At 36.4% G+C, this 15,192-nt stretch overlaps 1 protein-coding gene across 2 annotated transcripts in view; it reads left to right on the forward strand.

Annotated features, from left to right (window-relative positions):
• Positions 1 to 15,192, forward strand: part of TRPA1 (transient receptor potential cation channel subfamily A member 1) — a 50,365-nt gene that overhangs the window by 19,628 nt on the left and 15,545 nt on the right. For both annotated transcript variants that reach the window (XR_009053894.1, XM_057736316.1), the window contains exons 8-16: positions 1,707 to 1,755; positions 3,682 to 3,781; positions 4,361 to 4,461; positions 5,458 to 5,627; positions 5,714 to 5,878; positions 7,701 to 7,815; positions 8,770 to 8,936; positions 11,573 to 11,666; positions 14,658 to 14,717. Coding sequence is in view for 1 of the 2 variants with exons in the window: in XM_057736316.1 (XP_057592299.1) it covers positions 1,707 to 1,755; positions 3,682 to 3,781; positions 4,361 to 4,461; positions 5,458 to 5,627; positions 5,714 to 5,878; positions 7,701 to 7,815; positions 8,770 to 8,936; positions 11,573 to 11,666; positions 14,658 to 14,717 (1,021 nt within the window). In the remaining variant the exon portion in view is untranslated. The remainder of the gene's footprint in view (positions 1 to 1,706; positions 1,756 to 3,681; positions 3,782 to 4,360; positions 4,462 to 5,457; positions 5,628 to 5,713; positions 5,879 to 7,700; positions 7,816 to 8,769; positions 8,937 to 11,572; positions 11,667 to 14,657; positions 14,718 to 15,192) is intronic.

Raw genomic sequence — 15,192 nt, forward strand, 5'->3', positions numbered from 1 at the left:
GAAGGGAACTCTGAGGAACTTCCACGTAGGATGAGTTTGCAAACAAAATTTCGTCACATAAAGGAAAACTTATAAAATTATGACAATGAAATCGACAAAAGGCTAATTTACTTCCAAAGAGATAGAATAATAGGGCAATTTACAAATAATTTTAAAATAAGGATGTTTAAAACTTTCAGAAATTTAAAGGAAGAAATGGTCAGTTATGTAAAAGTAAGTATACTAAGATAATGGGTTATGGAAAACAAATTGGCATTTATGAATCAAAGATTGGTGTTGTGAAAAATATCCAGCTGGAAACCCAAGAAATGCAAAAAATAAATATTGAAATAAAACAAAAATTCAGTAGATGGATTAACTTCTAGACCAGAGATTTCTCAAACTACTGGACATTAGAATCATGTGAGGAGTTTATAAAATCCCAATGTCAGTTCATATCCCATATTACATCAGAATTCCTGATGGGTGTCAGGAAGTTTTAAAAACTCTTTGTGATTCTAATGTTTAGCCAATTTAGAAACCTAGGGATGTGGGTATAGTTAAAACATGTACATTTAGAACAGAGCTTTAGTATACAAATGTGCATAAGAAGGAATTATTTTAAGAAGGACCCATCTCCCTGACCAAAAAATATACTTAGCCTGGTGACTAGCTGAACACATTCAACTTGGATTGGCTGAAGATTTCTTGGAACCAGTTCAGTCCAATTCTGATAAATCTAATACTGATCTGTGATCTTAGAATGTCCTTCTAATAGCCAGTGACATATGGAGTTTATCTTGAACTTCAAAGGAAGGTTTACTCTTTGGGCTACAATTCCTTTTGTTACTGTAGTGCAAAGATCTCAGAGGTCTGCAGGCCACACTTTGGGTACCAAAGCTCTAGACTGGGAAGATACAGAACGAATCGAATGATGCCTTAATGTTATTATTTATTTCCTAAAATTACTAAATACGTCTAATATCATTTATAATGCAACCTCTTGTGAATTTGGGGTGAAAATAGGCAAGCTGATTCTAAGATTTATACACAGAAGGTTAAGAATAGCTGAGATAATCTTGAGTAGGAACAAAGAAGTAAGATTTGCATTAGGAAACATAGACTTTTAAATCATTAATATTAACGTTTGTTATGGTGATGCTTTAATATGGATTAAAATTTTTTATTTGCTTTCTTAATTAACATTCTTATGGCTTGTTATGAGATGATACCAAATGACCTCAATTCTATCCATCATTTTTTTGACTTCATAAAACTTTAGGAAAGTTAACACTGCCTTGTTAACTTTAGCCAAAGAGGGGGCATTTTGAACCCTGCAGATAAATTTTAGGTGCACCTTGCATGCAACTGTTGTTATCTCTCATGATCACCATGGTAATAGCCAGTTTTTTTGTCTTTTATTTTAAACTCTTAGGACAGATTTTAGTATTCACTTCAAAACATCTTAATGATGATTTTACAAGGAGAAAATAGGTTTACAGAAAGATGAAGAAAATCTTGTGATGTATTTGATCTTTCTCTATCACTCTTACTTTGAAAAGTTACCCTAATCAGAATCCAGTTACAGATTTTGAAAGGTTGTTAATTCTCTAATGTTTTATCATGTTGTTAAATGATCCTTTAAATTCACTTTCTGAGTATGGTAGCTTTATTGTGTATACTTATATCAATAGTTCCTTAATATGCATATAATTCTCTTTTTGCAGAGCCTCCTTATTTGATCACCATGACCTAGCAGACTACTTAATTTCAGTGGTAACTATTCCATTGACAGGTTTATTTTTTATTACCATTTTCGGTTGAAAAAAATCATATAATTACATACTATAAATCTTCAAAAATAAACCAAATTTTGATTTCTTGCCTGTCAGAAAAAAAGTTTACAAAAAGATGATTGATATATTTGCAAAAAATTTTGAAAATTTTTTCTCTTTCTTTAATTGTGTATTTCTGAGATGATGGATGTTCACTTAACTTCTTGTGATAATCATTACATGATATCTGTAAGTCAAATTTTTATGCTGTACACCTTAAACTTATACAGTGCTGTATGTCAATTATATCTCAATAAAACTGCAAGAAAAAAAAGATGCTTGATACATTCACAAATAGAGTACGTTGTGTATGAATACATAATGGCCAAACCTCATTGCCAGGAAGCTGGAAGTACCAGAGTGTACTTTTGACACCCATATCAATGCTTTTAGTGTGGGGAGTTGGTAGGTCCACAGCAAGGAAAGCTCTCCTGTGTACTGGTCCTGGGAGAGCATCAGGCTTGGTGACTCTGTCAATCCTTCGGCCCAGGTGTCTTTCAGGTTGAGGTGGGATGGGAAGCACATGTGACCTTCACCTTCCATGGTAATCTTCTACCCCAGCTACCTCAGTGTCAGCTTTCCAACAATGAAAAAGTGAAGAATTAAAAATATTGTCCAAGCTTTATTACAAGTGAAAGCACAAGATCTTTTCCATTCTAAAAAGTGGGATCAGTCAGCTTTTGAGTTCAATTTTTGTAAGCCGTTTATACAGATGAGTCTATGATGTATTTATTTAAGCCCCACCATATCAGTAATGAATGTAGTCCTGCTTGTAGTATTTACCATGTGTTTGTTGTCAACAGCAACTATTGAAGTTGTGATATTTACATGGAAGAATCCTGGGAGGACTCATTATATACCATAGTTTTGTCATGCACGGTTTCCGGCAAATGCAGCCATCTCTTCACCTGCCAAGACTGTGGCAGAACCTCACTGGTCGCTATCGTGCTTTCATGGGGATACTGCTGCCACAGTTATCTGTGTTCAGTGGCTTCCAAAAGAACACGGTCATAGCCCCAGTTGGAGTTTAAGCTATTTTTATTACCCTGTGCAAAACATAGAATTCTTTCCATGAACTTTTAAAAAGCTTTTGTTTCTTGTCACATCAAATGTTACAGCCATGACATGTAATGGTAAATATTGACTTATTCATTAAAATATATATATATATGAGATATGATTTTGAAATGCATATTTTCTCAAATATTTGACTAAAATTTTACTTGAGGATTTGAATGATTTCAATCCAGTTATTTCAGTTCATCTATTTCAGATGAAGTTGAGTTTTTAAAAAGTGAACAACTTTTTTTCTTGAGTTATAATTGACGTATAGCATTAGGTTAGTTTCAGGTGTACAGCATAATGATAAAATGTTTGTATATATTGAAAAGTAACCACCACCGCAAGTCCAGCTACCATCTGTCACCATAGAAAATTACAAAATTTGTTTCTCCTTGTGATGAAAGCTCCCAGGATCCATTTTCTTTGCAATAAAAGTGAATAATTTCTTATGAATGCTTTTAAAATCACAGATGCAATAAGCAGAATTTTTTTTATTATGGACATTTAACAATCTTTTCTTACAGTGGATTTTATGATTTCGGCAGGAAGATAGGTCTATTGCCAGATGTCAGTCAAAAGACTAATGTGAGAAGAATTTTTGTTGTTGAAGTTATAAAAGAATGCCTTCATTTTCCCTATGATTCATACAACATAGGAATTATAGGGAAATGTCAAGCAGTCTTCTGCATGAGTGCTAGCTATATTTTGGACACGCTATCCTGATAAATGAATATTATTTACAGATTGCAGTGTAAGCTGATTTGTCTGTTCATGAGCTGTTGTTGAATGACTTGTTTTATTTTAGGGAGCAGATATTGATATCACTGATTCTGAAGGACGTTCTCCGCTTATATTAGCAACTGCTTCTGCATCCTGGAATACTGTAAATTTGCTCCTCTCTAAAGGTACTAAGAGGCACTGAGCCAAGCCTTTAAAACTACTACTCAGTTTGGTTAAACATTTAGTATCCATTTATTGTGTGCCAGGCTCTGGGCCAGGTGCTGAGAACACAAAGATAAATGGGATACTTCCCATGTCTAGAATAATTTTCAGTCCAGTTGGGAGCAATGCTTGAAAAGATAATTTAAGAACAATAGTAGATAACCTTTATAAGGGAATTATTACATCCCAGGCATTTTGATAAACACTTTATCTACATTCTCTCAGTGAATCAATCCTACCCTATGTAGGTACTATAACTGTTCCCATTTTAGATATTAACCCGGTACGATAACAAAGGAAAGATATCTTCCCTTCTTCTCTCTTGATCACATATTTTCTACTTGCTTGTACACACACACACACACTGTAAGGTAAATACCTTTTAAACCACATTTAGTTTTCTTACCTAAATAAAGTTTTCTGAAACTGAAACGTTGGCCAAGTTTTAAGTCAAAAATCTTTTATTTTCTTACACTGAAAATCCATCAAAGGCCATGCTTTAAACAAATGAGTAGAAGTTTTATTTATATTGTGCTTTTTAGGTGCCCGTGTAGACATAAAAGATAATCTTGGACGTAATTTTTTGCATTTGACTGTGCAACAACCTTATGGATTAAGAAATTTGCAACCTGAGTTTTTGCAGGTAATACATATGTGTGGATTTCCATCAACATATATGAGTTGGGTTCAACAGAGAGTAAAGGGGTTTATTTATTTATTGTGATTTTTATTACTTTGAAAGCTGATTCTGGAATTTAAATTTTATTTTTAAATAAAGATGTCACATTTGAGTACTTATTTACAACATAGTAATGATGATTATGGTAATGGTAATAAATTACATTGGGATTGTTTTCCAAGTTATAGAGGGTTTCCATATATCCTCATCAATAATAAATTGACTTTCCGTCACTCTTTGACCATTAACGAATTGCATATCAATGGAAAAGCCAAGTACATGAGTGAATTGGCAACACTTCCTCATCAGTGAAGAAAAACTACTCAACATGCTTGTTGACAGGTTGCAAACATTATCTCCAAATTTATATTCACCAATATACTGATTGAGTGACTATTAGGTGCATTTTGAGTGCATCATATTTTTGCAATAAATAGATTTTAATATAATCAATATCTTAAAGAATCAAAAATATATATTTGAATATTTAAAAAAATAAAATGTTTCTGAATCAATTTAAGCTGCTCATTTGCCATTTGCTTTTTATTTAATATACATATAAGAGATGAAGTGACCCTAATTGTAACGTCTCATCCCTTTTGCCTAACAGAGCACATTAGCATTAAGCTATTGTGTTTTTGGGGGGGTGGTGAAGGGAGAGATGAGAGGGGTGGTTCATGGTCAAATACATTTGGAAAATGTGGGTTTAAAATGTTAAATACATTTCCTACTCTTAGGATTTCTCAGGACCTTTAATAAAGACTGTACTTTATAGGGAGACAGAGCATGCATCGTCATCCACATTTATTGTACTCTAGTACCCTTGAGGTTATTTATATTTTTGCCCTTGAAGTGTACATATTGGCCCTTGTTGGAAAATAGCATCCTACAGAATAGGTTGAAAAACACTATGTTAGCATCATAGCAGAGTTATACTCAGAATATCAATTTTTCCCATAGATGCAGCATATTAAAGAGCTGGTAATGGATGAAGACAATGATGGGTGCACTCCTCTACATTATGCATGTAGACAGGGGGTCCCTGTCTCTGTAAATAACCTACTTGACTTTAATGTGTCCATTCATTCCAAAAGCAAAGATAAGAAATCACCCCTGCATTTTGCAGCCAGGTAAGGGTCAGTTTAAGTGACATACAAGTGTCTTCTTTCTGTTTAATATTTACTTTGAAAATATCCAGTATATTTTTTTTTTCAAGTTACGGGCGTATCAATACCTGTCAGAGGCTCCTGCAAGACATAAGTGACACGAGGCTTTTGAATGAAGGTGACCTTCATGGAATGACTCCTCTCCACCTGGCTGCAAAAAATGGGCATGATAAAGTAGTTCAGCTCCTTCTGAAAAAAGGTGCATTATTTCTCAGGTGAGGATGAATGATTGGAATATCTAAATATTCTTTTTTAATTGTTAGGCACTTTCAGGCTGTTTCTTTCTATTTTAGTTTAGATTATGATATCTAACTTTCAATCTCACTAAGTACGTTTACCCATCTTACTTAATCTCCAAGGCATATGTGGCTTCTCAAATATTGAAAGGGACATCAGCATTATTCCCAATTGACAAATGAAAACATTGAGGTTTATAGAACTGAAGGCTTTGTTCAAGGTCACATAATAAGTGGCTTTGTGTAGCGTAGTTTCCAGAATCTTCAAAATACGGCTCCTCATGTTTTCCTTCATCCTGCTACCACCCATTTATGCGTATACAAAACTGTGTCTGGTGCACACACTGTACAAACCAAAGACTTGTCTTCTCATTCAATCTGACGAATGCTGGACATAAAAAGCTCCCTTTAAGCTACAGCGTGAGACATAAAAATTTCCTGAATTTCATTATACTTAAAGGAAATCTAACACAAGGAACAAAACCGGATTAAAATAATTAAGCATCATAAAAAGGTGGCATCGTTAAATGACATCTTTGTAAAAAGAAAAGGAAAACCCAGAAGAGTTTTATAGAGGTATGATGAGCTAATTTCTAATTCCACCAAGGTGGTAGCAAAGAGCTCATTAGGCTAATGTTCAAAAACACATTTCTTTATCAAAGTACCAATCCCAGCAAAGTAGTGATGCAGCTGAGAAATGAAAGTGCTACGCAGTTCCTTCCTGCTTCCAAGGGAACATGAGGCAGCAGACTTGCAAAGGGGACCCCAGGTGAACCCAGGAGACAAGAGTGGTTGCTTAGTTGTGTCAGAACTGAAATAGCCAGGTGGCTTGTGCACCTAAAACAGTTGCTCGCTGGCCCTGAAATTAAATTGTGTCAGGATCTCACACTTTTTTTCCTGTGTCTAATTTGGAAAAAAGCAAGCCTTCATTGTATTCACATCTTGAATTTCTGAGAGAAAGGACAGACATTTCCCAAAGGGATTGAGTAAGTATCTTTGAGAGCACAAGAGGAAAGATCTCTTTAGACTCGAACTCTTAGAAAAATATGTGGCACTAAGCTGAGCGTCTTCTAGCCATGTTCTGTGAGGTGATATTATTCTTGTCCTCATTATTATTAGTCATAACTAGTGGCCACAAAAACTAATACCACATCATGGAAATATTTTGATACAATATTCAATGAAAGACTAAAGCAAGATTTAAAATAGTGTGTATAAGTATACTACAGCCTTGAAAAAAATATGTATGACACAGAATGCTAACTCTAGTTTCACCCACCCCAAATATTTGATAATGTTTATATACTTTATTTATTTTCCTTCCAATTTTATTGAGATATAATTGACACTGTGTAAGTTTAAGGTGTGCAGCATTTACCTGATTTTACATGCATCTGAAAGGATTACCTCAGTACGTTTAGTGAACATCCTAATCGCAGACAGATACAAAAAAAAAAAAGGAAAAAAAATTTTTCCTTGCGATCAGAACTGGTAAGATTTAATCTGTTAACAACTTCATAACATACAGCAGTGTTAACTATATTTATCATGTTGTACAGTACATCCCTAGTACTTATTTACCTTATAACTAGGAGTTTGTACCTTTTAACTACCTTCATCCAATTAGGCTTGCAATTAGGTCATTAACAAATACGTAATACATATTTAGTTGCTAGAACACAGATATCTTAGATATGCTTTGTTTTTCTTGATCATCAGACCCAGCTTCAAATGGGTGGCATCCCTTCCCAACTTTTAAATGTAAAGTAAATGCACACGTTTTTTCTTACCTCTTTAACAGTGACCACAATGGCTGGACTGCTTTGCATCATGCTTCCTTGGGTGGGTACACGCAGACCATGAAGGTCATTCTTGACACTAACATGAAGTGCACAGATCGGCTGGATGAAGAAGGGGTATGTACTGTGTTCCTCATACCTACCCCAAATCTTGCCATAGAAGAAACTTCTAGCCTTGCAAGGGAGCTATGTTTTAGCCACCCTCTTCCTTTCCTTGCCCCATTCATAGCCTTTTATTGGGTTCTTACTGTGCAGACCCTTGGCGAGTCAAAGGGGGACAGAATAATGAGATAATACCAAGGGGTGGGTGCATGTAGAGCACACCTGGTGAGTCTTGCAGAGGCCTGCCCATGACCGATGTGGGTGGATGATAAAATTTCACCACTCCCTGGTGAACCGAGGGAAGTGGAGAGGCCAGGGGTAAGTGTTCCCTAAAATTAAGTGTATTTGATTTGAAAGACTGGCCTTTATTCCACTATGCTGTTCTTCCTCCTTTTTTGGAGAGTATTGAAATGTACATTCTTTCATGAAATCACAGAGCTAGAGGATTGTCATTGCTTTTTAAAATGTCTTTATGTGGCAGAACTAAAGACTGGCAACCTTATATCAATCTCTGATTTAAAGATAATTTTTACAAGCCTGTGCAAACCTAAAATCTGGAAATCACTGCTATACTAGATGATAAATTTCCCAGAAGTATTTTCTTCTGTGTTCAACATCCATATCCTGCACACTCGTCCTTGGTCCTTGTGGAATCATCCCCCTGCAAAAAAGAAGCAAAACAAACCGCTTGGAATTCACATATGCACACAGACACTCCCAGCCTCACCCTTCACACACACACACACACACACACACACACACACACACACACACACACACACACAGTACTATGAACTCATTATTTTGAAGCTTGATTCTGAAGGCCAGTTTTAAATTTTATTTATTTGGTATTAAATAGTTTTCTTCATAATTTTTTAAAGCAATTCAACAATGAAACTAAGCAATAAAACAGCCAAAGCCTGAGTAGCCATTGTCACTGGATTTTCTGTGTTCTGTTTTCTCTGAAAGAACACTGCGCTTCACTTTGCGGCAAGGGAGGGCCACGCCAAAGCTGTTGCACTGCTCTTGAGGCACGATGCCGACATCATCCTGAACAAGCAGCAGGCCTCCTTCCTGCACATTGCAATCCACAATAAGAGAAAGGAGGTGGTCCTCACGACCATCAGGAACAAAAGGTATGATGCCATCCTGTCCACCATCGTTTAGTGTCCTCTGGCATCAGGGATTATTCACAATATGAGAGGAAGCAGGAGAAGAAGGATAAAACTCAGCTGTCAGTTAATATTTTTATTTAGTTATTTTTCCTTTCTTCTATTGAGGTATAGTTGATGTACAATTTTATATAAGTTTCAGGTGTACAACATAGTGATTCATAATTTTTAAAGTTTATATTCCATTTATAGTTATTATAATATTGGCTATATTCCCTGTGTTGTATAATATATCCTTGTAGCTTATTTATTTGATACATAGTAGTTTGTACATCTTAATCCCCTATGCTTGTCTTGCCCCTCCCCTCTTTCCTCTCCCCACTAGCAACCACTAGTTTATTCTCTATATCTGTGAGTCTCTTTCTTTTTTGTTATAGTCATTGTTTGTTTTATTTTTTAGATTCCACATATAATTGGTATTATTCAGTATTTGTCTTTCTGTCTGATATTTCATTTAGCATAATACCTTCCAAGTCCATCCATGTTGTTGCACATGGCAAAATTCATTCTTTTTATGGCTGAGTAGTACTCCATTGTGTGAGTGTGTGTGTTTGTGTGTGTATATACACACACATATAGATATACATGTGTGTATATATATACATATATATATATATGCCACATTTTTTTATCCGTTAATCTGGTGACGGACACTTAGGTTGCTTCTGTATCTTAGCAACTGTAAATAATACTGCTGTGAACATTGGGGTGCATGTATCTTTTTGAGTTAGTGTTTCTGTTTTCTTCTGATATATACCCAGGAGTGGAATTTCTGTGTCATATGGTAGTTCTATTTTTAGTTTTTTAAGGAACCTCCACACTGCTTTCCATAGTGGCTGCACCAATTTACATTCCCACCAACAATGTACAAAGGTTCCCTTTTCTCCATATCCTTGCCAACATTTGTAATTTGTGTTCTTTTTAATGGTAGTCATTCTGACAGGTGTGAGGTGATATCTTATTTGGTTTTAACTTGCATTTCTCTGATGATTAGCGATGTTGAGCATCTTTTCATGTGCCTGTTGGCCATCTGTATGTCTTCTTTGGAAAAATGTGTTTTCAGGTCTCCTGCCCACTTTTAATCAGGTTGCTTTTTTATAAGTTGAGTTATATGAGCTGTTATATATTTTGGATATTAACCCCTTATCAGTCATATTATTTGCAAATATTTTCTCCCATTCAGTAGATTGTTTTTTTGTTTTGTCAGTGGTTTCTTTTGCTGTGCAAACACTTTTAACTGTAATTAGGTCCCATTTGTTTATTTTTGCTTTTATTTCCTTTGCTTTAGGAGACAGATCCAAAAAGTCAATCAACATTTTAAAATGTCAGTTGTTTACATAAAAATTTTAATAAACTCTTTGGGTAACAACAGATATGTTGCTTAACCTCTCTGATCTTCAGTTTCCATTTCCAAATCATGGGAGCATAGACCACTTTCACAGCACTCTTGTGAAGATCACAGGGTTCAGGCGTGTGTGTGTCTGGCCCCATGGTCCATATCAGGCAAACTATGTCCTGCCCCACCTGAACCTGCCTGATGCTCTCCTGCCAACGGAAACCCCACAGCTGGATGTTGGTAAAAATATTCTCCATGGTAAATCTGTGTTGTTACCAGTGCCATCAAAGGGAATTTCCTTTAACGCATGATCTTTATCTTTTAGGAACCATAGTCTAAAGAGTTTTAACGAGGAAACTGGAGGGTAGTAAGTCCCATGTCTCAAACATAAACCGTTCTATATAATCACAGATAGATATACACAAGGGCCCAGTGTCATCCAGTAGTGGAGACAGAGGTGAATAATCTCATATTTAAGGCAGACCACGCCTGTGTTCTGGAGCAAGGGCAGTTCCCAGATCCCTCTGCTGATCCTACCTTTGAAACACTATTCAATGCAAGTGAGCAACCCAAAGTTTTCTGTTGATTATACAGATATCCTAGATGGAGTTTACCGATAAGGTTAACAGAAAACCTGTCTGGGTAGTTTTTAGAACTAGCCTCCTATTACAGAGATAAGATCTTGAAGATAAATGGGCTCTTTTTACTTCCTATTGTAGACTTATTTCATTCTTGGTATCTTAAACATCTTATCCTGTCCAACTGGATGGCAATAAAGAAAGGGGCAAATCTGTAATGTTCTGACAGAACCAGTGTTTATTAATGTACTTGATACATGTTATTTTGTAGTTTAATTAGTTTAATTCAATACATGATATACACCTGGATTAAATATAAAGTGTCATGTGCTATGTTGCTGTTGTATGTATGTGAATGTGGGTACCTCTCTATCTGGCATGACCAGCTCTGAAAGTACATACCATTTCATGACTTCGGGAGGAAAGCAAGGCAGAAACTTGCCTTTTTGAGAAGGCATCTGGATAAAGAGACAGAACAGTAACAACCATCCTGGAATTTGCCCACATTTCTAATTTCCGTTGATGGACAAGGACTCTATTGGATTAATCTTGGTTCACATATTGATTCTGCTGGAACCAATTCAGTTTCTCCTAAAGATAATAATCTTGAACGTCAACTGGTAGCTTTGTTGTTGTACACAACAGAAGGATTCAGAACTGTGTTTGTTTTATTATCTTTTTTACAGATGGGAAGAATGTTTTAAGGTTTTTAGTCATTATTCTCCAAGCAATAGATGTCCAATCGTGGAAATGGTAGAATACCTCCCTGAATGCATGAAAGTAAGCTTTCAAAACAAAACTCCTTCTGGGTATATGCTTGGCATATAATAAAATGTGAGGATTTATTGTTGTAATCACAACCTAAACATAGTAATTTCCATATGTGAAGTTAAGTTTCTAGTGTTATATTGGCTATAAGGGAATCTAGCCAAGTATTTGAGAAGGACCTACTTGGATTAAAAAATTCTATTAGTGGTTATGTGCAATATAGGAAAATACGTTAAACAGATTTTTTATTCAAACAACCCAAGTCTAGAGCAGAGACTAGTGGTGGTTGCTGGCTGAAGAAAGCCTCTTAGATGTGGGGTTTTCTTGGCATACGTTTTATTGTGTCAAATTTGCATTCATTAGTTGTGAACATCTAAAACCAGGATGTTTTCCTTAAAGATCCAGGTATTTAGCTTTCTCTAAAAATCAGAAGATATGATGATTGAGCCTACCTCTTCACGAGGCAGGAATCACGGGCTGAGTAGCAGTGGCTTCCTTCCGTTGGGGCTGCTCTCTTGCATTTGACAGACTCCACTTCTTCCTTTTGGATACTCAGCCCTCATGCCTAGTGTTGGTTACCATATTCCCATTCTTGTGCAATTGCTTTCCTTATAGGAGAGGGAGATTTCTCTATGTACACCCCACCCAGTCTCTGAAGATGAAAGCCAGCACAAGGAGAACGAACATTTCAAGAACAAAGGGAAAGAGCTCTTAGGCTGGCACAGTTCATTCATTTATACTATTTGCCTGGCCTCTGTGGGCCTCTGAATGTGTGACTCTATGCTAAATTAAACCCACACCAAGCACATGACTTGAAACCAACTACAAGTCAAAATTCACATGAACTCTTGGGCATGTGAGTATTGAAGGATGCAAATAAAAGACCTCCTGGGAAAGTTGGGATTTGAGGATCGGGATAGATATAGAATAATCAAGAAAACAGGAATGACTTCAGACGTTACTTAGAGGGAAGAATATATTCAAATACTGGAAGAGGCAGTGACACTGGGGACAGAGGGCTAGATTTGGAGCCTGGTGTCCCTGGGATTTAGTCCTGGCTCTGCCTCTTGCTCTGCTATTTTAGGTGGGTCACTTCACCTCTCTGAGCTTTCTGAACTTCATTTTTCATTTTCTTTATCTCTAAAACTGTAATGCTCATACTGATTTTGCAAAGTGATTACAAAAATTAGAGATAAAAACAATGAAAAGAAAAGAAAAAAAATAGAGATAAAATGTAAAAGCTGTTCAGGATAGTGGTCGCCGCATATGATACGTCCAACTATTTTTATAGTGTTTATGTGGTTATTAGTACTACTACTGCTACTAACACCTAGAATGTGCTAAGTGCTTCGTGTGCATTTTTTCTTTGGGATGTCTAATGGCAGTTGGAGCCAGGCCAGTTCATAGATTAGCATTTTAGGTGCATAAATCTCATCAAGGGCACATAAATATTCAGGATTGAAAATGATCTCAGACTTCCTCACTCAGTCATTCCAGTTTTTGGAAACTGTCCTAATGAATAATCAGACATATAGACGGATTTATACGCAACGATGTTTCCTGCAACGTTAAGAATAATAGTAAAAAAATACATTAGAAATATTCACATATGGAAAACATATAAATTATACCAAAATGTTGATAAGAATTATCACAGTTGTGAATATGATTTGGTTTTTCTTTTCTTCGTGTTACTATGTATTTCCCAGTTAGTTTTCTATAATGACTTGGTATTATTTTAGTATTATAAATATTTTTTTAACTAGGGGAAATTAAAAGTCTTTTAGTTTAGCATCACATCACACATCTGAATAACATACACAATCCCTCCCCCACTACCCTCCCCTCCCCCGGGAGCCCAGCCTTCACTTTGGCTGTGCTGGTTATTACAAAGCTCTCAAACTGTTAACAGCCAGGCTTGCCTCTGGTTCTGCCTTGCACAGCACTACTGACTGGCCTTGTCCTTCTTTTTCATGATGTCTATTATGACCCCCAGTACTGCTACCTGGTCACCAACAGAGACTACTCCCTTGAAATTTCTAAGTTGCCCTGGTGCTTGAGAACAGCCAGGATAGAGGTGCTCTCCTCTTGGGGCCCGGGTCCCTGTGTCTCCCCTTCAATGTGCTAACCCTAACCCTTGTGTCACGCAGGTGGGGTCAACCAGATGCCCCAGGAACAAGGGACACACTAACTGGGGTCACCTAGGGCCTTGTGTCCACATCTGGTTCCGGGAGGATTAGTTTGACTGGACAGAATTTCCTTCTCAGGATCGTGATTTGGGGGCCACCCTAAAGGTCCCAGCACACAGATTTGGGGTGACTCAAATTGTCTGTGTAGTAGACAGGGACCCCACAAAACATTTGTCCCCATACTTCCTAGGGGCGGATCTAATCCTTAACTTCTATTTTCTCCCTTAATTGAGCATCTAGAGGGCCTTGAACTGTTTCTCATTATAGTATCCGTGCCCGCCATCCTGTCCACACCACTCCGGATGCGCGCTTTGTCAGTGTTGCTTAGTAAGCTAGGTTAAGAAGCAAACACAGTGCTCCAGGCTCGAGCGATACAGAAGAGCGGACCTAGACCATGGGAAGACCCCAGTGCTCGGCTGAAAGGTCTCGATTAGGGACAGTAAGTTATTACTAGAAGATGCTGAGCAAAGGTATCCTCAATCATCTGTATATTTTCTAGAAACCCAGATAAACGTCTAGTCTTAGGCAAAACCAATGGAATATTTCTTACATAAATTTTAATAAAAGCAATTTCATTCTCAAGTGCATGATATTTTTCTGAATCACTTGGTATTTCTGAGGCAGCAGTGGTACATGTAACACTTTGTGTTTTTAGACTTTGTTCCTGAGTGACTTAGATTATAGTTTATCTTTGAGGTGCAAGAAGCAAAAGAAGGGGAAGGGAATATCTTGGGTATTATTTTAGAAATGGGATCAATTCCATCTCATACCAAGTCTCCTGCCCAATATCTTAGCTGGTTTTTCTCTCTTAAAGGTACTTTTAGATTTCTGCATGATGCCTTCCACAGAAGACAAGTCCTCCCAAGACTACCACGTAAGTTTATTTTATTACAACTTAAAGTTTATTCCATTATAATTGTTTAAGGAATATTAAAAATAATGTTACTAGAGTTCCAGAATCTTCAAGGATGGTAATTGTCTTCATTTCTCACATTCTATCATCTACTTACAAGATAATTTTTTTTCCTTAGACCTCCAGTTTTCTCCCGGTATTTTAATTGTTTCTAAAAACATTATTTAGGAGTGTTTCTAGTCTTTATATTTTCTTGGGTACTATTGCCTGAAGAATGAAATTCTAAAAGAGCTAGGTGGTCTTTCAAGAAGTCATCTTCTTCCATGACTATGAGTTAGAAAACAATCAAATAGCCTGCTAGGACATTTATTTTTTGAAACTAATACAGAATAACTTAATTTACTTTTCTTCAGGTGAAATGACTCAACTTTATTTGAATCACTTAATTTTCAGCAGAATTATAGTCTTACATATTTGATGTGTTAAGAACTACCTT

Source organism: Hippopotamus amphibius, chromosome 5 (assembly GCF_030028045.1).
Source record: "Hippopotamus amphibius kiboko isolate mHipAmp2 chromosome 5, mHipAmp2.hap2, whole genome shotgun sequence".
In the NCBI taxonomy this organism is placed as follows: Eukaryota; Metazoa; Chordata; class Mammalia; order Artiodactyla; family Hippopotamidae; genus Hippopotamus; species Hippopotamus amphibius.